We start from the raw sequence: 25109 nt of genomic DNA on the forward strand, positions 1-25109 counted from the left end.
ATGGACTAATCAACTAAGTATGGACATAAAAGTCTTAGAGGTCGTTTGGTTGACATGTAAATATCCAAGAAGTTGAAATTCTCAGGAAATATGTAAAACTAAAGTTGTTTGTTTGACAAAAAGAAAAGATATGTAACTACCATGGAAGTGTAAATACCCACAAATAATGAGAAGTTATTTACCCACCTCCCCTTGGTTACCAGCATTTCCTATAGGAATTTAAAATGCTGTATACTAACCAAACACAAATATCAACTTCCCGTTTATTACAATTTTCACAATAAATTCACATTACATTGGAAATAACTTCTCATTGTCAACCAAATGAGCACCTAATTCTCACATGTGATATGACTTTAGATAGGAATGTTTGGTGACGACATATTAGAGTAGTTGAGTATAATTCTTAGTGGTATACGATGAGTTACATTGTACAAATTTACTGCTTTCATGTATCATTTTAGGTATTTGTGTTATATTTATATATCGCACTCAACATATTTTGTCATCCACTAAATTGAAGGTTATCGCACAAATAGCATCCTTACTATTTTATAGTTGCGTAAATATTACACTTGTCATATCACGTTTTAAAGCATGATATACCAGAGGGTGTTTGCGCCGGTTATCACAATGTCGAATATCATAGAAAAATAACGCCGAATACCATTTATTAAGACTGCATCTTGTAGCGGTTGGATATTGATCAAAAACGTTACATCGTCTAGCATTTGTTGGGGTTAAAAGAACATAACGCTATTTCATGTAGTGTTTTGCTGATTTTAGAAAAAAAAACGCTATATGATATAACATCTTGACGGGGGTTGAAAAACCAAATGTTACTTCGTAAAATGTTTTAATTGGACAAAAGAATAAAATGCTACATAATTAGGTGTTTTATTCCAAAATTAAAATGCAAAATATTCTACTCTTAATGAATAATATTTGAAAACATTTTCTCTAATGTGTTATTGTGGCATTACATGCGTGTTTTATCTTTCTCTCTTTGTTTTTTTTTACCGAAAAAGTTTGATTTTATTTTTTTTATCCAACTCGACCCATGGTACCAATTATCAAACGTACATAATTCTCTATTTGCGTTTTCTGTTGCTCCCTCCGTCTCTTAATACTTTTCATGCTTATTTTATCAAGTTTGTCAATACACAACTTTAATCATTAATATTTTTAATTTCATATTAGTATTAAGTAAAAAAAATCACCGTATTAAATTACTTATGAAGGCAAATCCAACAACATCCCTCACGACTATATTTAGTCCAATAAATTAGACGTAAATTAATAATTTATCACATTTTATGAAAAATCCCGACATATCAATGAGCAAGTAAAAGGACCCCGAGGGGGCACACACTAAGCACAAAATTCAATAAGTATGATGGATTTTGATTGGCTTTTACTTCTTTACGGTGGTGAACCCTCTTGCAAATTTACCAACCATACCAATAAAAATCCACGAAATTTATGAAATTTGATGCTTAACATGTGCTCATGGGCACACACTAGTCACCCTTATTTTATTCGGCACCTAGACGGTTGTACAGAAAAGACCCAAGCATGACCAAGATAACGAAGATTCCCAAAAAACAACAAATCCCTCGAAACATTACAGCGAAACCACACGCGAACTTTCCTCCCACAAAACTTACATAAACTCAACATACATATATTCTGAATGGATTAACTGATATTTAGACAATTTCAGTTAAACAGGAAACGAAGAATCCAAAAGCCCAGAAGACATACAAAACCAACAAGTGGATTAACACAATGGGCAGTAAAATAAAATTGTTGGCATCAGATATGATAATGTCTTTGATGTGGGTTTCTTCCAGTGTTCTTATTAAGAGATTAGTTTTTAATGTCTTGGGGTTTGGTTCAGATGCCAAAGGTGAAGTCTTTAAATGTGGAGTATCTATTCTCAACATGTTTTTCTTTGCTTGGTTGAGTAAGGTCACTAAAGGTGGGGCCTATAACCCTCTTACTGTCTTGTCACCTGTGTTTTCTGGTGGTTTCAGCACTTTTCTGTTCACTGTTGGTGCAAGAATCCCTGCTCAGGTTAGTTGTATGGTTGTTTATTGATTTGGTTATTGTTATGTTTGTAATGGGGTTGGTCTAAATAGTTTGATTGTGTTCTTGGTTGATTTAGTTTGATGGGGGATTATTGGTGAGCTTGAATTTGATATAGCTTGACATGGTTGTTGATAGCTTTTGTTTTCATAAGGGTTTGGTGTTTGACTTTCCGAATTTTGTCAAGTATTGTTAGATTTTCATTCGTGCTTGGCGATATGTTAAGTGTCTAATTGATATCCTTTGGTTTCTAGTTTAAATTCTAAACGCAGAAAAATAAGGCTAAGATTGCCTGCAGATCTTTCTCAGATCAGTACAGGTTCGTATCATAGGTGACGTCTGAGTACTTGTTTTTTGTTTCTCTATAAGTTGTCAATGCAGAAGGATTGGCGGATACCCTAGTGGTCAAATTCTATCTAGTATCTACATTCTACTCCCCTCGATGACATGGTAATGGGTTCATAGGGCCTTAAACAATCTTGCTTGCCTTTCAAAATAAAATTGCTGTGAATCTCTGACATATTTGTATTCATCTATGCCCTATCGGTAATACATTTTTAGTACGGTTTAGATATGCTCAAGTAAGTTTGAAATAGTAAAATGGTTTCCAAGTCTAGTTACATTAGTCAAGACAATGGTTTCTGTTTTAAGTGATATACTCCTAGCACAAGTCTCATTGTTGAAATTTTAAAAAATAATCTTGATTTCAGGTTATTGGATCAATTGCCGGTGTTAGGCTAATGCTAGATACATTTCCGGAAATAGGACGTGGTCCTCGACTGAATGTAGATATTCATAAAGGAGCACTGACTGAAGGACTTTTGACGTTTGCAATTGTGTCTATATCACTTGGGCTAACTGTAAAACTTCCTGGAAGTTTCTATATGAAAACGTGGATCTCTAGTTTCTCCAAGCTCACTCTTCATATACTTGGTTCTGACCTCACAGGTGGATGCATGAATCCTGCTTCGGTAAGTAATTATGTTAGTTCTTAGGTAATGGATTTTTTTTATAGTATCCTTTGTGCTTATATATGTTGTCTAGTGTCAGTAGTTCCACGCCGTTTTGTATTGGCGGGCAAAAGAATAAATTTCAATGTATCTTTTCCTTAAATTTATAGGGTTCTAAATTAAGCTAAGCCAATAAATACTCTTTTGTTGTATTTATTATTATATTACTAAGATATATGTTGACTCTAATCTGTAAGCCTTTTGCATTTCTAGGTAATGGGATGGGCTTATGCTCGTGGTGACCATATAACGAAAGAGCATATATTTGTTTACTGGCTCGCCCCTGTAGAAGCAACTCTTTTGGCGGTATGGACATTTAGTTTGATATTCCGGTCCCAAAAAGGAGAGAAGGCAAAAGTAAAGGCTGAAAAATCTGATTGAGATCCATGCCGTTGGACATGATTAAAACTGAAAGTTTTTCAAGACTTGCTGTTTGTCATCTATAAAAGTATGCTATCCATTATTCAAACGTGTCCTATCTCCAGCCAAGATTTTTATCAAATAGATTTGTAAATATGTTTCTTTTTTCATTTTAAATGCAATGTGTTTCCTCTTTCATGAATAAATGAGAGGATCAACCACATCTGCATTTAAAATTTAATTTCTCCTTACTTTCGCTTCTCCTGCCTACCCTGCTCCGACCTAAAATAAGCTGTTTCCGCTAATTTAAGAAATTAAGTGTCCATAATGTGAATACTAAAATTGCTATAGCATGCATATGTGAAGGGAAATGCAAATGTGAAGAGGATTAGATGGCAGGTTGATTGAGAAAATATATGGCATAAATCATCCTGTTATAGCTCTATCATGGTATTTTCAGTGAAACGAGTAGTAGTTGGACCGACTCCAGCAGGCATTGTCTTTATATATACACAAAATACCCGTCTCTGGCGCAGCCCTTGCACTGTTATAATTAAAATGGGAACTGAACTCATGCAAAAAGAAATGAAGAGAGGCTCCTACTAGCTACCACTGACGCCTTGCATATTGCATCCCAAATGCATTGTCACATGAATGAGCTAGGCAAATTTTCAGTTAGGGATCTGAGAAGCTGAAGCATCTGAAGACTCCAATAGCCTCTTTGGAACTACTGTCCCTCTGCAAGGCCCGGACCTAGCTTGGGGAGGCCAGATCAGTCATGTCCTGGCACAGTCGGGACATGACTCCATGAATGTCATCACGTTCTCGAAGCCAGTATCCAAGCCCCTGTGGGAGCAGAAACTCTTGCAGCAGAGGGTCAAGGAGAAAGCTAACCAGTTGGCAGTCTACTCCATCAAGCAAGCATATCTATCGAGAAGCCAATAGTCGTGCAAATGCTTTGAGTGACATTGTCAATAATCTAGTTTTACTTTGACACACGTTTTTGTAAATGAACAAAATTATTCTTAATTCATTCACTGGCAGAACAAATAAAAAGGGCAAATTATATGAAAAAAGAAAAACACAAAGCACACTTGTCTTGCCTCATTTGCTCTGTGATTCAAGAAAATTTCAATAAAATTACATAAATACAATGGTGCACTGCCATTCAAAGAGTTTTCTCGGTTTTGCTTACACTGCTTTCTTCAGGACAACTATGACTACATATACATAAAGACCTTCAAATAAGATCAATGCTTGTGCAAAAAGTAATCTCAGTAAACAAGTTGGGTTTCAAACTCTGCAAGGTCAACAGAACCAGAGTCGATGGGTTTCATGAGATATGCAGCCAAGAGCTCAGAAGCCAGTGCTGCAATAAGTGGAATCCTTTTCAAATTCTTCAAAAAACCACTGTCATCGGTATCACCAATTGCTAGAAGTTCTGTGTTGATCTCCACCATCCTATCCAATTTCCTCTTAAATTCAGGATTCTCAACATCAAGAACAGCTGGGAAAATTCTTGCAGTGGTGCGGTTTGTCTGCAGGAACACACAAAGCAAATATTCATCCTTAGGTACACTTGAATCATACATTATTCTATTTCTACGTTGTCTACTTAATTTTCATGATTAGAAGGCACTTGTCTATTGACATTAGGAGGGAAAAAAACATGCTTGGAGCAACGAAATAGGGAAATGGATTAGTTTACATATGCATAATAAATTATAAGCACTCCAAATCAATAATGAAGATTCTAAAGATCAGATTTCAAGCACTTAAAGAGAAATTTATCCCTGGCAGAAGTATAACACTAACCTCAATGATGACATGCATGTCAAATTCCTTTGCGTCAAGTCCAATGCCTTCATAGAAGGCAGATCTCTGGCAATCATTTAGATACATTGTGACATAAACCTGCATCCAAATCTGCTGATTAACATATGGAAAATTTCTAATATTTGGGTAACTGCAGGACAGTAAGTGGTCACTGGATTAAGACATTAACTGTCTAACATCAGTTTCAGTCACATAGTTTGTAGTAACAAGAATGATTGTGGCCAGCGAATAACTAAGAATGGACTTCAACTAACCAAAATACCAAAAAAAACAATATAAAGATTACCGATAAGCAGAAAAAGCGTGACCACAACTTTGCCTTCCAGTCGTTTAAGAATTGTGGCTGTGCCTTCATCAATGCTGAGAAGAAATCCCCATGTCGATTCTCATCCTGGCACCAGTTCTCAAAGTACTTAAAAATTGGATAGAGTTGGTACTCGGGGTTGGTCTTGAGATGACGGTAAATGGTTATGTATCTCCAGTACCCAATTTTCTCAGACAAATATGTTGCATAGAAAATGAACTTTGGTTTGAAAAAGGTGTATTTTCTGGCCTTTGTCAAAAATCCCAAGTCCAGTGCCAGGTTGAAGTCTGACAGACCCTTGTTCAAAAACCTGGCAAAACAAATATGTAGCAACAAAATAATTCATTACACAAGGCCTACAAACAGCTCAGAAGTGAAGTAAAATGATGGAGAATGTGTGGCACCTACCCAGCATGCCTGGCTTCATCTCTTGACATAAGAGAGAAAATCTCAGCTACCACAGGGTTAGTTTTCTGCATAAAGCCAACAAACTGTTAAGTTCTGAATTCCTCACACTGTGCTACCTTACAAACTACTTGAGTGCGCGTTTACTATACATAGCTTAAACAAATTAGAATTAACCCTTTGTCATCAGTTAAATCTCAGCTGAGGACTTCAAAATAGCTGTACATGGTTAATATCATCAATCGGCGCATGTAACTTCTTATAATTTTTGCTAGCATATTTTTTAATATACATCACCAATTAAGCAATCAAAACAAATAATAACTTGCAAGCAATATTACTTGAGAACTATCAAAAAAATGCAATAAGTTGCAGACATTTAACTTCTTCAATCATGCAATTGACATTAAGTGACAACTAACAATTAATTTTTCAAGGCAATCCAAATAATCAAGAATAACCTTCTGGTTGAAATGACAAAACCAATTTAAGAAATAGACAACAAAAAGTGACAAAATTTTAGAAGTACCTTGAGTCTTCTTCCAAGCTCCTTGTAGAGAAGAAACCCCGAAAACTCAGCAGTGCAAGACCTCTCCAAGAACTCAACAAAAATTTGACGCATTGGGCCTTGTATTTTATCAGCAGCCTCCTTAAAATCCTTGTTCCTCACAAAATGAGTCTGGTTATAATCAGTCTTGAATTCTTGGAGCAACGCTTCAAACTCAGCCTCATTCAGATTCTTGTTGATATCAGTGTTGAAAAGTGTCTCCATTTCATCGAAATCAGTCGTATAAAACCTTGGAGTCAAAAGTGACTCCTTTATTCCTTTCTTGGGACCTTTGTTTGATGAACTCTTTGTGGTGGGTGTGGAGCTAGTGGTTGACATACTAATTCTGAAGAATTTTGTTTGTGGAATTCTTGGTTTTGGGTAGTTCCCTAGTTTGGAAATTGAAATGGGTTTTACTAGAGCCATTTCTGCTGCCATTTTTCTGGTTAGTCAAGCTTCAGCTATGAGCTGAATATATGTGTGTGTTTATATATAGTTGAAAGTGGAGAAGGATCAACTGAAGTGAAAATCATGTGTTTATCTATATTCTATTGGTTATGTATTGCAAAGGGATTGAATCTAATCTCATCTAATGAAATCTATCAGTTGAATGGGATCTTGACAAGTGTCAGGTGGTAATTGGAGCTACTTGATTTTCAGTATGATTGACTCTGAAATTTGTGGTCAGTTAGTGTCATCTGGGAAATAGACTTTTTTGTGGTCTGTATAATTCATACATGGAATATTTATTTCAAGGAAAAGCATAAATTTATAGGAACAAATTGTGTCCAGACCTACTCCCCAGTAAAGGTTTTATAACAAAAGTATTTTAAACAAATGCTCTTGTTCTGGTCTTTTCACATAAACTTGCGAATTTTGATGAAATTAGCCTAAAATACAGAACAGTTAACACTACAGATTATTGAAGTGAAAGCAGTATATTCAAATGCGAATTGGGGTAGCAGCCAAAATTCCAAAGTGCATTGGCCATGACAGTAAGCAGAAATTCTGATTCTGAGCAGAACAATGTTAATCTTGTTCTACTTCTTATTCGAACGGAGACAACTACATATTCATCAACTAAAAATTGGATGAACAGAGACAACAAGAATTCTACGTACTCATCAACTAAAAATCTTTCATAAATTATAGTATCTACACAAACAACGATGTACATAGAATCAGTAAAGCTGTAAAAACAAAAAGGAAGGTGGGCAAGAACATGAAGGGGTGATGAAATCTAGTAAACAACAATGTTCATGATTATTTGTGAAACCGTGTCTTCCTTCTGTCGACTTACCTCTGCGTTGATGTGCCTCAATCCCAGTTAAAAAGATTCTTTGATGTTCTTTACTCGGCTTTTTTTCCCCATCAGTTCTTTTAATACTTAAACCACCACTTATGTTTGCCCTTCTATGCAATCGATCAGATTTATAAAAGACCTCTCATTTTACCTGTCAAGCAAGATGCTGACCTCCATTTAAAGGTTATATACACCATTTAAGCCTACCTAGAAGTAGGAAAAAAACCAGAATCAGCAGTATTAATAAAAGTTTTAATTGCTTAAAGAATTATATGTAAGACTGAAAGTAATGACAATATTAACATAAATCATCAATGGTGAATCAACATTAAGAGACCTTGACATTATACATTAATTTCAACATAGTCAAGTGAATCTTTCATAGCTATTTACATCAAACCAAGGTGGTAATGTGTATTTGCACATTCAAGGAAATCACTAATACGTTTTGCTGTGATTTCATAGTGATGTCAGTGTATTATAAGTGATGATGATTTATTTTAGCTTCTAAACAACTGCTGGAATAGCTCAGTTGGTTAGAGCGTGTGGCTGTTAACCACAAGGTCGGAGGTTCGACCCCTCCTTCTAGCGGTTTTTACTCAGCCTGAGTTGCAGGCGGTTTTTACTCAGCCTGAGTTGCAGGTTGCAAAACTTTAGGTGTTAAAATAGTTTTCCAGATTATAGTTTCAGATGTGGAAGTCTTACGACTTGCAAGTCACAAAGTTAAGGTGTTCATAGAAAGAGATAACACACTACAAACTTAATTTTTCCCACCTGAATGTTGCCTGTACACCACAAGTTCTGCTTGCCGTAATATACCAAGTCATGGCCCAATTTCTGGAAAGACTTCCAACCTGAAAGCACTGACAGTCTTTTTACACACAAAATATCCTTAAGTTCGTCATCAGCAGTAAATAAACACTTTTAAATTAGTTAGACAGAAAATGATACACTGGCAAGAAAAAGGAGAACATGATTTAATGTTGCATCACTTCTTAATATTGCTTCTTGATCCAGATTTTATTCGATAAGGTAAACATCTTTATATGTCGATACGTTTTTGTGGAGTAGGAGTTACGCGTATTATTAAGCATGTAAGAGTAATTCACCTTCACATATAACTGGATGATGATATATTTCGATGGAGCATAGCATCTTCACTACTAAGGTCTTCGTGAGAGGAAGTTTCTCCAGTGAAGGAGTTCCACTTTTTTAGTCGTGGTTCAGGATCAAGAGGAGCCAGTGAACCTATTTCAAAACTTCCACCTGTATTTAACTCCTTCCCTTTCCCCTTCATGCTATACCTTAACTCAATGAGACTTACTTTCTTCGAAGCAGAATATACATTCTTACTTGCATCTCTGCTAAGCGGTTCTCTTGATCTAACAGAATCTGTACATGAATAATCGTCTTCAAACACCACTTCTCGAAAATTTACCAATGGTGGTGGAATCTTAGTGAAAAATACTTCTTTGAGATTGTTCAAGACACCCTGACTGTAAGGATTCTTCTTCTTATCATGTTGTTTCTTGAAGCTCTCATAAGTTGTCTGTAAAAAACGGAGTGAAGGGAGGGGATCAGAGTAGTGTTTTGAACATTAAGTCTGAACAAGATAAACCATCAACAAAGTAAGCATATTAGACAGCAGAACTCATAGCATCTTGTACATTAAGGAGAGTGTAATAGTGACATCGTCTAGGAAAATCTGGAAAACAAAACATGGCGTCCTAAGCACGTAGGAGAACTAGTATAGATAGGATAGAAACCATTATGGTCAGCCATCAGCATATCTTCTTTCTGTTCATCTAGATATGCATTGTATATTACATACACTAGCATCTATATTCTATATATATGTGTAAACACAATACAGATACTGTACAAAGTAGAGTAAGTACTTGTACTTACTACCAAGTTTTAGCATTAAAATGGTAACCTGATTTCTGCACATCAGATACAAATGGAAAACAGTAAGCCCACCAACGAACCATATGGATACGAAGCAATACGCCAATATCACGATGGACAAAATATCTCCCGACAATAATCTCCAAAAACTTCTTTTCTGATTAAGGACGTGTATCAATGTGAATGTGAAGACGTATGTGCATAACATCGTTGAGGATGTCACGAATAGGATGAAAAACCGGTAATTACGCTGCAACAACATATATATAAGAAGAAAGGATTCAGTCTGAAAGAACATTATTCATGAAGGAACTTTTTAAATTAGTCATAGCATGTACTTATTTGTATATGAAATGGGATTTTGCTACATGAAAAGATGAAAACATAGAGGCTATGTATAAATATATATGGATCAAAGATATAATCTTGTATAATGAAATGCATATATGCTGCTAGATAAAGCAACTTATGTAACCCTTTATACTGAGAGTTGTAACTTGTAACTAATACTTCGGACATTCCTTCTTAATGGCACTATTAATTAAAGATGGTCCTAGAAACAGTGCAACACATTTATTAATGTTGAAAATTTCCCTACATTACATTATTGTTCTTCATTTTTATTGTATATTTCACATAGAGAGCCTGCCTAAATGACTATTCCCTTCAATGTGTTTGACTGTAAGTCTTATGTCAGCAACTTACGATTCCAATACACTGTCCCACCCATGGGCAATGATGATCAAACTTCAACACACAGTTGTTGCAAACTGAGCAATGAGAAGAACGTGGTGGACGGTATATCCAACATGTATCACAGAACTTCACTCTTACAATTTGGCCGTTGATAATTTCCTCTCTGGTTCTTGGCATTTTCCGACTATTCATGGAACCTTTCCCCCAATCCGTAGATGCAACAGATGATGTCTCTGACTCACAAGGTCGTGGGCACCTTGGTACTATTCCAGGATCACTTGCACATGTTATGAAGAGGAAAATGAAATCCTGCAAGATTCTCACATTGTCAAAATTGCTCATAGTGAAATGTCCATAAATTTAATTTTTGCAAACAGAGAACCTACCAATACTAAGAGGACAATTCCAACGATCACCACGCTATAGCCGTGTGAGGCGCTGTTTTTTGATAAGTTAAGATACATTTTAATGCAAAATACTATCGATGGAATTCCAATCAGGGAAGCAGATAATGCTGCTGATGGCCCATCAGGACCAAAGACCAACCTCCCTCCACAATTAAATCTCTGACATTGTATTAGAAGTCATGGAGCAGACAAATGTAAATCAATGTATTAGCCTTCACAAATGGTTGTAACATGAAAACAAATAGCATCCACATGCAGTTAAATATGATTTGCCATGATCGAGTAGGCATCCAGCTAGGAAATATTAACTACATGGAACAATATATATTTTACTCGAGTCAGTTCACATGCTGAAAATGCCTCAGAGAGATTGAGATGGCATTAAACCAGGAAAAATGACTAGATATTATAGTAGCAACCAGGGTCCAGGTTACCAATGTTGAAATTTATTTATAGCAATTTTGATTCTGATTCACTAAAAAAGACAGATTTTAATATGACCCCTATTACTCCATTTTCAGGCTACGCCACTGGCAGCAACTATATTAAGTTACAACTACTACGCAAGATAAGAAAGATTGTGTAACTGAATTAGATAAAAGGGGTCGGACTTAGAAACATGGTTCTCTGCAGCTTTAGTTTTCACAGCACTTGGTTAAAACTACCATAATACACTGCACTTTGGACAAGAAAGAAAGACTCGTTAATCAAACAGAGCTGGAACGTCTATTCCTAGCTCTATATCTGAACACCCCCTAAAGGGAAAGGTATACATCTGTCTCTTTCAACTCAAGCCTGAAATCGTTTCCCTGAACTAATGTTTCGGTCTCCTTCTTGCTCATTGAATATACATTTTGTTTATCAGTTTTGCAGGCACAGAGGCAAGCATTGTCCCACACGCATTTAAACAAACGAGAAAAACCTCCATCACCAACAATTATGATATCGCGAATCACCAAAGGCGTAATCACCACCATGGGGGCGTCTTAGTTAAGGTTTGTTCGAATTTCCCTTATACCTCAGACATCCTCCAACCACAAAATTACAATGCAAATTGAAAGAAAAATCACAACATGATTAAAATCCAACATCCAAATTCGACATGATTAATAAGCCAATACGAAACCAAAATCACAACAGCAAAAATGACAAAAAATATATTCATATTAATACAAAAAGAAAACTTACATTATAGCCCTTCCAAACTTGATAAAGCCTGACCCTTGATCTAAAACGAGGGTCCATGGCTTCAATGCTAGCTAGGAAGGAGCCAAGAAAACAGTGCAGAATTGTAAACAGTTATTATGGGATATAATTTCCTTGAAGGGAAGGAAGGGGGATGGTGATCATGCAAGATGCAACCCCCTCTATTTTTTTTAAGCACCCCCAAAGAAACAAAACCCTAATTAAAATTTTATTTTTTTCCCGTTCTAATCTTTTGTATTGCATTTTGTGTTCCAAGGTGTCAAATTTACCGCGGGAAGTGTAACGAATAACCGGTCACTTATTTCTTCAGTCCTATTTTAATTTTCGGATTTTTACATGTAATTGAGGAGAATCATGAAATTATCAAGTTATCACTATTCTCGAAAGTATTATTTTACGTGAGGAGGTCAAAAATAGGATTTTTACTATGCAAAAGGACACTAAAGTTCTGTCACATGAAATTATTCTAACAATAAACCAAAACAAACCAAACATATTCAGCATATCCCGCTTAGAGGAAGGTAAGATGTAGGATAAGATGTACACAGACCATACTCCCCTTAAAATAGAGAGGTTGTTTCCGTGATGACCCCTGGCTTAGTGCACAATAAATAAAATTGTATGTGATATAATAGGATTATAATACCTTAGCCCATGACCTTAATCACACTGGACTTATCTAAACATTTGTGTTTATCGACGATGGGTGATAATGATCTGAAATGAAGATATCAAACAGAATAACAACCGCCATTGCACACCTTCTTGAATTATGTAATTTTGTATGTGAATTATTGAGACACTTATCTCTATTTTTTGAAAATATAAATAGGTTTTTTTAATAATATTCAAAAATCCACATTGCGTATGATAAATTCACGCTTGGGTCCTGATTCAGTTTCCATAATAACATTCACTTCAAGATTAATGTGTTCTAGATTTCAAGAAAGTCAACACCCGATTCAATTTCCACAATAACATTCATTTTAAGATTAATATGGTTGCAGATTTCAAGAAAGACAACAATATAAATAACATCCAACATTCACAATATAAATAACATCTAACATCCACAGTACATCTGTTAATACATCGTAACATCCACAATACAGGACTTTTCTTTCAATAAAATTGTGAACCAGAGTCGTACATTCAATAAATTTTTGAATCAGATACGACATTCTTTCTAGACTTTGTTCTTCCTTTTGATTTATTTAAATCGTTATCATGTTGTGAAACTACAGTATCACAAGTAACTTTATAAATCAGTATATATTTATCATGATGTATCACTTGTAAGAAAGCCTACTGAGAAGATGAGATAATTAATGAAGAAAATGGTCATAACTACTATTACACTAGGTAGTTTCTTACAGAAAAGGATCTGCAGACACTTGAAGGCTTAAAAATGTCAAATAAAAAACTGTGAACAAACTGAACTTTATGAAAGTCTCAAGCTATTTGCAGCTACATGAAATCGCAAAAGTCTATAACACAAGGTTCTCAGCTATAAATTAAACATGACATCCATGTTAACTTCACACATGCCAAGCCTACTGTTCCCTGCTTTGTGTTGGAGCAAATTCCATTAAGCCGCACAACAATTTCCTACCACTTGACCGGCACCACTGATTTTCTGCAGAAAGAAAATGCTACACTCATAAGAAATCCATGTCAAGGTTCAGATACATTAAAAACTTCATTTGGTACAGAACACCACATTACAACATGAGAAACATTAACAAGCTACATTAAGTTGCTATAGTTCAAAAAGTGAAAACTAAGGTGCAAGTTCATAAATCAAAACATTAGCCCGTTTGGCGGAACTTAAAACTCTGACTTATAACTTAAAGCAATATAACGTAATAAGCTAAGAACTTAAATTGTATGTGGGTAATTTTGACTTATCAATGACTTATGGATTATTAAAAATGTAATAATTAAAATAAAAGTGATTTATAGGTTATCACTTATGAGCAACTTTTATCTAAAAAAAAAGTTAAAAAAATTTTAAGTGCAAAAGTACCTCAAACTAACTTTTGGCTTTAAATCAGTTTATGGCTTATTCCCGACTTTAAGCCGACTTCTGGCTTAATTACACAAACATACGTTTTACAGCTTAAAGTCGAAAATGACTTGAAACCCGGACTTTAAGCCCAGGCAAACAGGCTTATTATCAAATGTCCAGCACTCCAGCCAGGACAGTAACAAATTAATCAATACTCAGATATACATGTATTATTGATGCCTCACATCCAATATTCTCTTACCACTTCCGTATACTCTGGGACTGTGAGTTGAATGAATAAATCGATGAAATCAAGAATTAATCAATACTCAGATATACATGTATCTTTGATGTCTCACATCCAATATTCTCTTACCATACAAATTGCACTCTCCTGACCATTGTGTCGGGAAAGAGATGCTTGTTAATGTAACTACTTTGTCCTGTAAACCCCCGCAGAAATAAGGTTGTTTCTCTAAGGATAAGTAACTATGAACTACATTCTTTAGTAATGCTACAACGATATGGTTAGACTGATTAGTGAGCCTATAAGGACTCTAGTATTTTAGTATACTGATTTGTGAGTGTGTACCATTATGACAAAGTTTTGATTATAAATGTCTTATATTTATGAAGTACAATGTTAAACATAATATGCCATGTAAAAATGGATATTACTTACTTTCAGTAAATCTGCACTTTGCACATTGCACTAAAGCTCCAGGAGGCTCCGTCAAAAAAAAAAAAAAAAGAAGCTCCAGGAGGCCTTTGGGCTTCACCGAGCACAATGCGCGTTAAGTAAAATTGTAAATTTCAGTCATGGAAACTTTTCCCCAAAACTAAATAATACCTCATGCTTAATGTGTCAAATTTGAAAAGATACAAGAGAGGAACTCCTGACAACTGAGATGTCATACAACTTAACTTATCTTTTTTACAAGGTGTTCACCGATTCCCACAAAGAAAGAAACTGAAGTGCAAAATAACGACCACCGAAACCAAAATAAACCGTCATCCTTTAATGATGTTCTCAGCTAAGTCATGACTAAATTAAAATTTACCATACATAATGCAATACAAAATCCAAAGAATGACATCATATTAATTTTAAACTTGCAGTTGATTTCTACTAAAATTGCCATAAATTAACGAAAAAAACAAATTGAAATTAAGCATTAAACCTATACCATGAGCATATAAAAGAGCAGTGAAATAATACAGAAAGTTTTCAAGAAAAAAGGACTAACCTGTTCTCCTATGCATCTTCCAGAACTTATAAGGATCCTCATGGTCAATAAAAATAACCCTTACAATCCAGAGACCCACATAAGCATACTTTCTTTCTCTGCTCAGCTTTGTCAGACTTGGGAATCCCATAATCAAATGTTAACTCTTGCATGGGAGGGATGTGTCCAATGGAAAAGAAAGCAACATGAAGATAAGTTTTCTCTCCATTATCTCTCAAAACTGGTTGCCAGAAAACATTGGGAGAGCAGCTATGGTTCATGAAGCGAGCTACATTTCCACTATTCTTTGCACTAATAACAAGGGGAAATGGGACTTCTGCAGACCCATCAGAACTATAATCTAGTGGAGCATACATACGAGTAGCATCAAAGATAAAGTCCTCGTGTTCACTCCCAAGCTCCATTGCACTGGATGTGTCAATAACATCTCCAGCATACTCACAAATAAACTGTCCACTGCGAATAGGATCCCAAGACCTAAGTCCCCAACCTTTATCTTTTGTCCGGAACACCTCTAGACGAACTTTTAATCCTGCCTGGGACATCCGGTTTCGGCAGTTCGGAGGGCATAAACACGAAGGGCCACACTCATGTATCAGAGCTTTGTAATTCAGAACTACGCCAAGCGTGTTGTAGGGAAGAAAACCACCATTTCTTTGAACACACGGGCAGTTGGCATCACCAGGTTGGCATCCACCACGGCATGAGCAATTTGACGAAGGAATGGGTAAATCAAATGGCTTATCATACCTGAATGTAGATGTATATGTAAACTATGCAGAAGCAATATGAAAAAGAAATAAGCAAATTAACTGGTTTATCATACCTGAGAGTAGATGTATATGTGAAATATGCTGGACCCTTTTCCTCATCTACATCATTTACCAGAGAAACTGGAAGACTTTCTACCCCTGAAGTAAGGTCAGGCAGGATAACCCCACTCCTTGTACCAGATCCCGCTTTCCATTGTTCTATTGATTTCCACAATGTAAATGCTTCAGGCTGACCAGGTACTCTAACAAATTTATATTTAAAAACATTGAAACCATTCTTTCCTTTCTCAGCCCAAGACTCATGTATTTTATAAAGACCATCATAAAGATATATCTTTCCTGTTCCACTCATGACATCTTTCACCCCCCTTACAACTCTTACAACATTAGCCCGATGCAAGCTCTTTTCCAGTGCAAGATTCCCCCTGACAAGTTTCTGATCACAACCTTGCCCATCTTTAACTCCACCATGCCCACTATATATCAAGACATCCCCATCGTCACCCTCATCTTCATATGCTCCAGATGAAACAACGCTGACAGCCACGGGTTCATCATCAGCAGAAGCTTTAACATTTAAATAATCTATCCCAGCCATAGTCGGGGCATGCATTCCTACTGTACACATTTCTATCCTGTAAAAGAAAATATCACCAACTTCAATGCCAGGTACATTTCCAATCCTCTTCTGGCTATTAGTTTTAACCCCATTAGTCATTAAAGTTGAAGAAGACTTTAAGTCTGGACGTATATTAACTCCTGGAGTACCCTCCTTTGCTTCGCTAATTTGAAATAGCCTTCTTCGCAGCAAATTATATGTCAGTACCATCCGTTCAACTAAATCCCTATTCCCATCAGCTTGTTGATATGGTTCCAACCCTGTCAGTTTAAATGCCCGCAAAATCTGATTAACAGTATCATCAACATTCACTTCAACTGAGAACAGATTGATTGGACCTTTGGCTCTCTTTTGAGAACTCCCTCCTTGCTTCTTTCCATCACTGAAATCCTCTACATCTACACCAACACTAGGGGAATTGTCTGTGAAAACTTGTGCAGTTCTATCCTTTCGAGGCCTGCCTCGTCCTTTTTTTGATGTGCCAGCATCACCATTTGAATATTGTGACTTCGGAGTTCTGAAAGAATTCAACGGAACTGGCGATGGTATGGTGTTCTCAAAATCAGAAGTCCCTTGAGACTGATTGGTGAAAGCAAAAGGGTAGAAGGGTGCCACCCCAGGTGGAAACGGACCCATTGGAGGGACACAAGTAAATGGAGCAGATTGAGGAGATGAAAACGGGGATGTGCCCATTTGAGATGGGAATATTGGTTTAAGAGTTTTCAATGGCTTTATATCCAACACCCTTGACTTGTCAATAGGGTCAGTAGGATTAAACTCCGAACCTGGCTGCATTTTTATGACCCTTTCTGAGCTTCCAAAGCCAAACTAAGCTCCTTAAGACCCTTCAACAGCCTTATAAACACTGGAACACAATAAAGAATGAAACAAAACACATAAGCTCAATAATTAACCAAAACAGAAAGAGTAAAATTCAAGGGAGTGTCCAAAATTTCCAGAGTTTTACAAAATACTGGCTGATTTTCAAAAATGACAATGTTGTGGCTGGACTTTTCTTCCACCTTTTAAAACAGTGGCTGCCGTCAACTCCCCACTAACAGGAGTAACAGAGCTAGGGCTAAAGTGGGATTTTGGGTTAATGTCCCTCTCTGCAATCGAGCTAAAGTAGTGATTCCAGGGCTTTTGCGGAGGTTAAGAGCCATGGAAACTGAACATGAGAAGCATTTTCTAGTAATCACTGCTCCTCATGTACAGTTTCCATGGCTCTTAACCTCCTCAAAACAATATAACAAAACCAAACACAATGCGAGCCATCCATTTTCTAGTAATCTAACGGAAGTTGACGGAGGCACTGTTTTAAAAGCCACCATTTTAAAAGGGCAGAAGAAAAGTCCAGCCACAATGTTGTCATTTTTGAAAGTCAGCCCCTTTTTCGTAAAACTCTAAAAAGTTTGGCCACTCCCTCAAACTTTATTAAAAAGAAGATATCAAAACAAGCTAACATCTAACCAACTTCATCAACAATATATGATACAAAACTTTGAAGAAAAAACACACAGAACATCTGAAAATCACATACAGGCCAAGAATTCATGAACAAAACACAGCCCTAGAAATTGGCAACGGCCCATAAAAACTTACAAATCAACAAAAACATAGCACAATTACATAGCATCAAACCAACATCAGTAACAAATACATCCTAAAGGTGCAATCTTTGACCTAAAAACTACTTCCTCGAACAATAAAACACACACAAAAAAAAAATCCATCTAACAAATCCCTTCAAAAACAGAACAAAACCCTAGAAATTAGTCGTACCCCAACATAAAATACAAAGAATACTGTCCAAATCAACCCAAATAAATGGCACAGATGGTAAAAGAACAAGAAATTCAAAATAATTTGACAACGAAAGGAAAAGAAGATGTTTTATACCTACGAGCTTGAACACTTGAGTTGTGTTGTTGAGAGAGAAGCACAGAAGCGAAATGAATCGACCGATATTTGAACGAGTATTTAAAACAGAGTAGCTCTATTTTCTGCCTATAGATCTGCCCATTAAAACCCTAAAATTTAGGATTTTCTGCTCATAAATTTCCAGATTTTTTTAAAGCCGTTTTCGAAATGATTAAAATAAGAGCATATTGCACTTTGAACCCCAGACTTTAGCTCATTAACAAATCAGACCCCGCACTTTGAAACATGGTAGTTTGTAACCTTAAGTTTCAACTAGCTTTCAGTTTGTAACCCTGACCAACACATTCGTTAAAAACACCCGTTAACTTTAACTGTTTGAGAGATAACGGTGTGTATATTTGTTTCTAACAGCTACTTTAGACCCCTCAAAGATTATGTATTATATTTTGAAATTATTTCTGAACACACAACAGTGTAAAAAATTTTAAAATAATTTTTAAAATATGTATTTAGATTTAGAATCTGAAATTTTATTCCTTTTACATAAAAGATGTAACTTATTTTAAAATTTTAAAATAAATACTTATTTTTTTTACATAAACGATGTAACTTATCATCATCTAACTTATAATTATTAGAAAAAACTCCCTCGCCATATTAGTTGAAGAAGTAGGTGTCGGTGGAAGAGGTAGTGGAAATTCTAAATTTTTTTGTTAGATATCCGAAATAGTACTATTAAGCCTACTAGCACCACTAATTTTAGGTTGTACAATATTAGAATTTTTTATTTTTTATTTTTTTGACAGAAAATACACTTGCTCGTATCGATATACGCCAATACTCCGAGGAGTTTCTTTCATTCAAAAAAGCTTATCATCCAACCGAAAGACATGAAAATGTCTCCGGAAGTTTAGACAATAAGACCTTAATGTCCGAAAAGAAAACGTCCCAACTTGTAAGATCATGCTACCTGAAACAAATACGATTCATTAGTAAAAAGAAAATAATAATAATAAATTTAATAATTAAAATCAGTATAGTTTATCAAAAGATGGTAAAAGTAAATGAAATGATAAATATAAAAATAATTTGACAAAAGGAAGATAATATAAGAAAAAAACAGAAAATATATATCTAACCAAAGGGAGATCCTTTGGCTAGATATATAACAAGATAAATAATTATTAGGAATATAATTAATAATATAAGTATTAAAGATAGTTCAAATATAAAACTCTAAACTTCAAAAAATATCTGAAATTTTAAGTAACAAATTAGATATAATAAACAAGCCAACAAAATGGCACCAAATTGCCGTTTATCAGGCCAAGAATCTACGCCATCAATTATGGCCACCCATAAATGGTACAAATAAAAGCCAATAATCAAGACTATAAATAATTATACACCAGTTAACGAATTGCATTTGAACTCTAGTCAAAGTGGATTAAATATTAAGAGCATATATTTATTAGCAATTACTCGAGAAACAAAACAAAAATCAAAATTCAGCACCAATCAAGCAAATCAAATAAAATTCAGAAATCAGCACCAATCAAGCAAGTCAACTAGCGATTTAATATAGCCAAAATTAAAGCCAACATTTACTACTATTATGCTGGAGTGTTTGTTGGTGCAGACTGCAGTACTAATCCTCCTTTTAGTAACGAAGTCCAAGTTACGGCTGATCAGAATAATATGCTAACAGCAGAACTTTCGTTTGATGAGTTCACTGAAGCTATTAAGAGTATGCACCCGGATAAAGCAAGTGGTCCAGATGGCTTAAACTCAGCTATCTTTCAACATTTTTGGAAGTTATTAGGAACGGAGGTGTTTAAATGTTGTCAACAGTGGTTGAATGAATGCAAATTTTCAGCTGAGGTAAACGAAACAATGCTAGTCTTGATTCCTAAAAAAGAAAATGTGGAAGAATTAAAGGATCTTCGACCAACAGCCTTGTGTAATGTTCTTTACAAGATAGTCGCAAAAGTGTTAGCGAATCGGCTTCAAAAAATCTTACAAGTGTTGATTTCAAAGGAGCAGTCCGCCTTTGTTCCAGGACGAAGTATCACAGATAACGTGTTAGTAGCTTTTGAACTGCTACATTACATGAAGCGAAAAAGTACTCAGGAGGAGGGGGGAGTGGCTCTTAAGCTAGATATTAGCAAGGCATATGATCGTGTTAGTTGGGGTTACTTGGAAAACAAGATGCTCTTGATGGGTTTCTCAAATAAGTGGATTAAATGGATGATGCTCTGTGTGACCACGGTTTCGTATTCGATCTCTTTTCAAGGTTCTACAATTGGTACCATAATTCCAAAACGAGGTCTCCGCCAAGGAGATCCCCTATCACCATACTTGTTCCTTTTGTGTGTGGAAGGGCTATCTCTGGGATTGAAGCAAGCGGGAGAGGATAATCGAATCACTGGATGTCGTGTGGCCAATTCAGCACCGTTAGTCACTCACTTGTTATTTGCAGACGATAGCTTCTTATTTTTTAAAGCAACAACAGCTGAGGCAAATGAAGTTAAAGGCATTTTGAACTCGTATGAAACTTATTCTGGACAGGCAGTTAACTTTCAGAAGTCAGTAATCTTTTTTAGCTCAAATGTCCGTCGTGATAAGCAGACAGAAATCAAGCAGCCGTTAGGAGTTCACAATGATATCGGATGCACCAAATACCTTGGCTTACCATCTCTAATTGGGAGGTTTAAGAAGACGGTTTTTAGATACTTAAAAGACAAAGTTTTTCAACGCATTCAAGGATGGAGCACAAAGCTGTTGTCCAGGGCGGGGAAGGCAGTTATGATAAAGAATGTCGCCCAGGCTATACCATCCGATACCATGTCGTGTTTTTTAATTCCCAAAACATTATGTCAAGAAATTGAAAGACTGATGAATGCATATTGGTGGCGCTCTAGTTCTTCTGCGAGTAAAGGTATCCGTTGGCTTGCTTGGGACAAAATGTGTATGTCAAAGAAATATGGTGGGATGGGTTTTCGAAACCTCCACGGCTTTAACTTAGCGATGCTATGTAAGCAGTGCTGGAACTTGATCAACAGGCCGGATGCTCTAGTTTCAAGAGTTTTGAAAGCTAGGTACTATCCTAATTGCCATATTCTAGAGGCTGAGAGGAAGGGTGGGTCGAGCTACACTTGTTCAGGGATTTGGGAAGCGAAGGAGGAGGTGAAGAAAGGCTTACGGTGGGTTTTGGGGGATGGCCAATCCATTAGAATAAACCCTGATAGATGGCTGAGAGGGAAGGAAGGTTATTGTGTTGCCCAGGGCCGGTTTTTGAGACGTGCAAGGTGGGCGACGGCACAGGGCCCCAAAGCTACAGGGGCCTCAAAATTTAGAAATTAATGTTTTATTTAATAAAAAAATTTAAAGAATGAAATTGAAAATTAAAAATTTTATATTTATTTTCATTCTATTTATTTATAGATAAATAATTACATAATCTGATAGATTAGTTTATTATGTCTATTTGCATTTTAAATTCTTTTGTGTTGTATCTTTACTTTTTTTATAATAATTACTCTTTTATTAAATGTTTTCATAATGTTTTTTACATATGATATTTTTTCATATGTACTATAAATTTCATTCTTTTCAATGAAATATAGATATATCTCAAATAAATTTATACATAAATTTTGTTTAAAATACTAGAATTACTGATTATTTAATAACATTATTTATATTATTTTAAGTGACTTGTTTTAATTTTATAAAAAAATAATATTTTTATTATTTATTTACTTTTATAATATACATATTTTTTTTATTATTTGGGGCCTAATTCATATTTTAGCACAGGGCCCCAAAATTCTCACAGACGGCCCTGGTGTTGCCACTGGTGCAAATCATAATGCTAATATGAACTCCAAGGTGTGTGAATTCTTCACGGATGACAGGAAATCGTGGGATGAAACTAAAGTCAGGTTGCATTTTAGTACCGCGGATGCAGAAGCCATTTTGAACACTCGTATACCTCAAGTGTGTACTAGAGACAGGATTGCCTGGGTCCATTCATGTGATGGACAGTACACGGTGAAAACGGGTTATCAACAATGGTATCGTAGTCATGCAGGCGATGCAGGAATGCAGCATTCTAAAGGATGGAATAAAATCTGGAATTTAGAAATCCCGCACAGGATCAAAGTCTTCCTTTGGAGATTCTGTCGTAATAATGTCTCTGTTCGGATACTGCTGCGAGGTAGAGGTATTAATGTTCCCATTGGATGTGATATGTGTGTTGGAGAGGTAGAGCATATGTGCCATCTTTTTCTCGACTGCAATTTTGCCAAGGCTTGCTGGCAGTACGTTGGCATGGTTCATGACATGTGGGAAGTAGAATATGTGTCTGAGTGGCTTCTGAATAAATTAAGCACTGATTCTAATGATAATCTCGTACGAATTGCTGCAGTGTTGTGGGGTGTGTGGTATGCTCGAAATCAAAAAGTTTTTGAACGTAAAACTATGTCGCCTGCTGCAACAATGGACTGGAGTAACAAGCAGATTAATGACTGGGCTGCGGCAAATAAACGGAGGAAGCAGGCTTTTAAAAACTTAGAGGTGAACACACAGCTGCATAAAGCTAAATGGGAGAAACAAACTCCTGGAGCACTCAAAATAAATGTCGATGCCTCTGTGTTTGAGGGGGAGGATTCGTTTTCTGTGGGCATGGTTCTAAGGGACCATCACGGCCAGTATATTGCAGGTAAAGTGCTGAGATTTTCAGGCCGCGTTCTGGTTGTAGAGGCACAAATGGTGGGCATTCTTGAAGCTCTTACATGGACAAAGGAGATTCCAGTCACAGACATTACAATTGAGAGCGATTCACTAGTGGGTGTTAATGCAATCAGCTACAACAGGAGCAGTTATTTGGAGATGGGTGACTTGATTGCGAGCTGCATAGATGTTTTAAGGAACATGAATGGGGTCTTGGTTAGATACGTTAGAAAGCGGGCAAACAGGGTAGCTCATAGCATAGCTAGAATCCCTTGTGAGCCTAACAGCTTCATTATTTTATCGTCTCCTCCATTATCATTGTTGGAGACTATCTTGTCAGATGCTTTGATGGTTTAATTGAAATGGTTTTGTTTTTCAAAAAAAAAAGTGATAGCACCATCACATCATAACCGACATTGAAGCACCATAATCTCGTTATTGTCACAAACAAAACGACATACAAACTCTAACCCCTACAAGCTCAGAAACACAAATACAAATAAACTTGTGACTCGAAATAAATCTGAAAAAAAGACAACAAATCATGCACGTAATATACAAAATAAGTTTAACTAAATCTCACAAACATTTCTGATCTTCTAGAAAAATCAAAAAGACCAAAAAAAAAGAGAGTTAGAATTGGAACATACACGAACTATCTCAATAATTCAACATCGACAAAATTCACACAAATCATTGGAGAAATTAGATGAAAAAAACAAGTGATCACAAAACCAATTATATATTAATCAAATCAGAATAATGATCATAAGGTGTAAACTAGCAAGAGTTAGAGCACAAGAAACTTAAACTTTTAACCAAGAAAATCCAATAAAATATAGACTCCAAAAGGCTATAACAAATAATCAAAATAACAACAATACTAATCTTAAACATCTCATAAAAGAATGATCGAGAAAAAATAACAAGTAGCAAATACATGAATTCAAGACTATCAATATTCATGCCTACATCTAACACTTATAACCCAACAAAATCAATATTATAGTAAATCTTCAAAAGTTTAAGATAGCGTACCTTCGTTGTGGCGTAAATACACACAACAAACATTCATAAAATAACAAAAGTGAAAGGCCTTATTCAAAGGTATATGTCTAATCCTATTTTGTACAACCAGTGATAACTCAACTAGTGTCTGATAACCACTCAACTTGTAACTCAACCTGGAATCATCTCTGATAAGTTATGTCAGTAGATAGTAGATAGTTTAGTTGGAATCAGTTCAAGAAAGTCTAGTAGATACAAGAATCAGAATGTCAGAAGAATTCCAAGATATCAGCTACAAGCCACTGGAAGAAGTTCATTCCATATGATCAAGCCTCAGTGTTAAATAAACTGTGTAGCAGTTCAAGGAGTTCGAAAGGTATGAAGATTCAAGTATTTATTTCATAAGAGATTCCATATGTGTATTGAAATGAAGAAGAACTAGAAGACAAAGATTCGAAGACCCGACCACAGCTCAAATGTTTAATTGATGGAGAATATTCAATTTAGTTAGGCACAGATGAACCAGACAGTACATTTGTGTGTCAGCTATTTATATTGAATATTTAACATCAAAGGAAGGTGGTCGTTCAAAGCCGAGTGATGATCAAGACGAAGGCTCAAGACATTTGCTTTCTGGAATATAGAGTTTTTAATTAATTCTTTGTTAAATAATTAATCTCTATTAATTTATTTAGTTGTTAAATTAATTCAATTAGAATTAATTTGATAATTAAGTTTATTAATAAGTTAATTGATTTAGAATTAATTT

At 35.7% G+C, this 25109-nt stretch overlaps 4 protein-coding genes and 1 non-coding gene across 5 annotated transcripts; 2 read left to right on the plus strand and 3 right to left on the minus strand.

The window, feature by feature from the left end:
* The first annotated feature begins 1571 nt into the window (after positions 1 to 1571).
* Positions 1572 to 3709, plus strand: LOC108223187 (probable aquaporin SIP2-1). The gene is made up of 3 exons (XM_017397307.2): positions 1572 to 2076; positions 2799 to 3059; positions 3312 to 3709. The coding sequence occupies exons 1-3, from the start codon at positions 1789 to 1791 to the stop codon at positions 3477 to 3479; spliced, it is 717 nt and encodes a 238-aa protein (XP_017252796.1). The 5' UTR covers positions 1572 to 1788; the 3' UTR covers positions 3480 to 3709.
* An 868-nt stretch (positions 3710 to 4577) lies between these two features.
* On the minus strand, positions 4578 to 7109 carry LOC108223184 (magnesium-protoporphyrin IX monomethyl ester [oxidative] cyclase, chloroplastic). Its single transcript, XM_017397304.2, has 5 exons — positions 6533 to 7109; positions 6007 to 6071; positions 5581 to 5908; positions 5274 to 5372; positions 4578 to 4996 (listed from the first exon to the last, which is right to left on the minus strand). Exons 1-5 carry the CDS (start codon positions 6986 to 6988, stop codon positions 4733 to 4735), a joined length of 1212 nt encoding a protein of 403 aa, XP_017252793.1. The 5' UTR covers positions 6989 to 7109; the 3' UTR covers positions 4578 to 4732.
* Positions 7110 to 7661: 552 nt separating this feature from the next.
* Positions 7662 to 11841, minus strand: LOC108223185 (probable protein S-acyltransferase 1). Its single transcript, XM_064093801.1, has 7 exons — positions 11638 to 11841; positions 10937 to 11023; positions 10467 to 10766; positions 9790 to 10011; positions 8963 to 9402; positions 8628 to 8707; positions 7662 to 8060 (listed from the first exon to the last, which is right to left on the minus strand). Exons 1-5 carry the CDS (start codon positions 11839 to 11841, stop codon positions 8965 to 8967), a joined length of 1251 nt encoding a protein of 416 aa, XP_063949871.1. The 3' UTR covers positions 7662 to 8060; positions 8628 to 8707; positions 8963 to 8964.
* TRNAN-GUU (transfer RNA asparagine (anticodon GUU)) lies at positions 8371 to 8444 on the plus strand. Its single transcript has one exon. It is a non-coding gene; the product is annotated as a tRNA-Asn (tRNA).
* A 1554-nt stretch (positions 11842 to 13395) lies between the features above and the next one.
* On the minus strand, positions 13396 to 18786 carry LOC108223388 (histone-lysine N-methyltransferase, H3 lysine-9 specific SUVH1). The gene is made up of 4 exons (XM_017397620.2): positions 18617 to 18786; positions 16152 to 17582; positions 15326 to 16075; positions 13396 to 13706 (listed from the first exon to the last, which is right to left on the minus strand). Exons 2-3 carry the CDS (start codon positions 17510 to 17512, stop codon positions 15370 to 15372), a joined length of 2067 nt encoding a protein of 688 aa, XP_017253109.1. The 5' UTR covers positions 17513 to 17582; positions 18617 to 18786; the 3' UTR covers positions 13396 to 13706; positions 15326 to 15369.
* Between the last annotated feature and the right edge of the window lie 6323 nt (positions 18787 to 25109).

The sequence above is a fragment of the Daucus carota genome, chromosome 5, assembly GCF_001625215.2.
Source record: "Daucus carota subsp. sativus chromosome 5, DH1 v3.0, whole genome shotgun sequence".
Classification (NCBI taxonomy): domain Eukaryota; kingdom Viridiplantae; phylum Streptophyta; class Magnoliopsida; order Apiales; family Apiaceae; genus Daucus; species Daucus carota.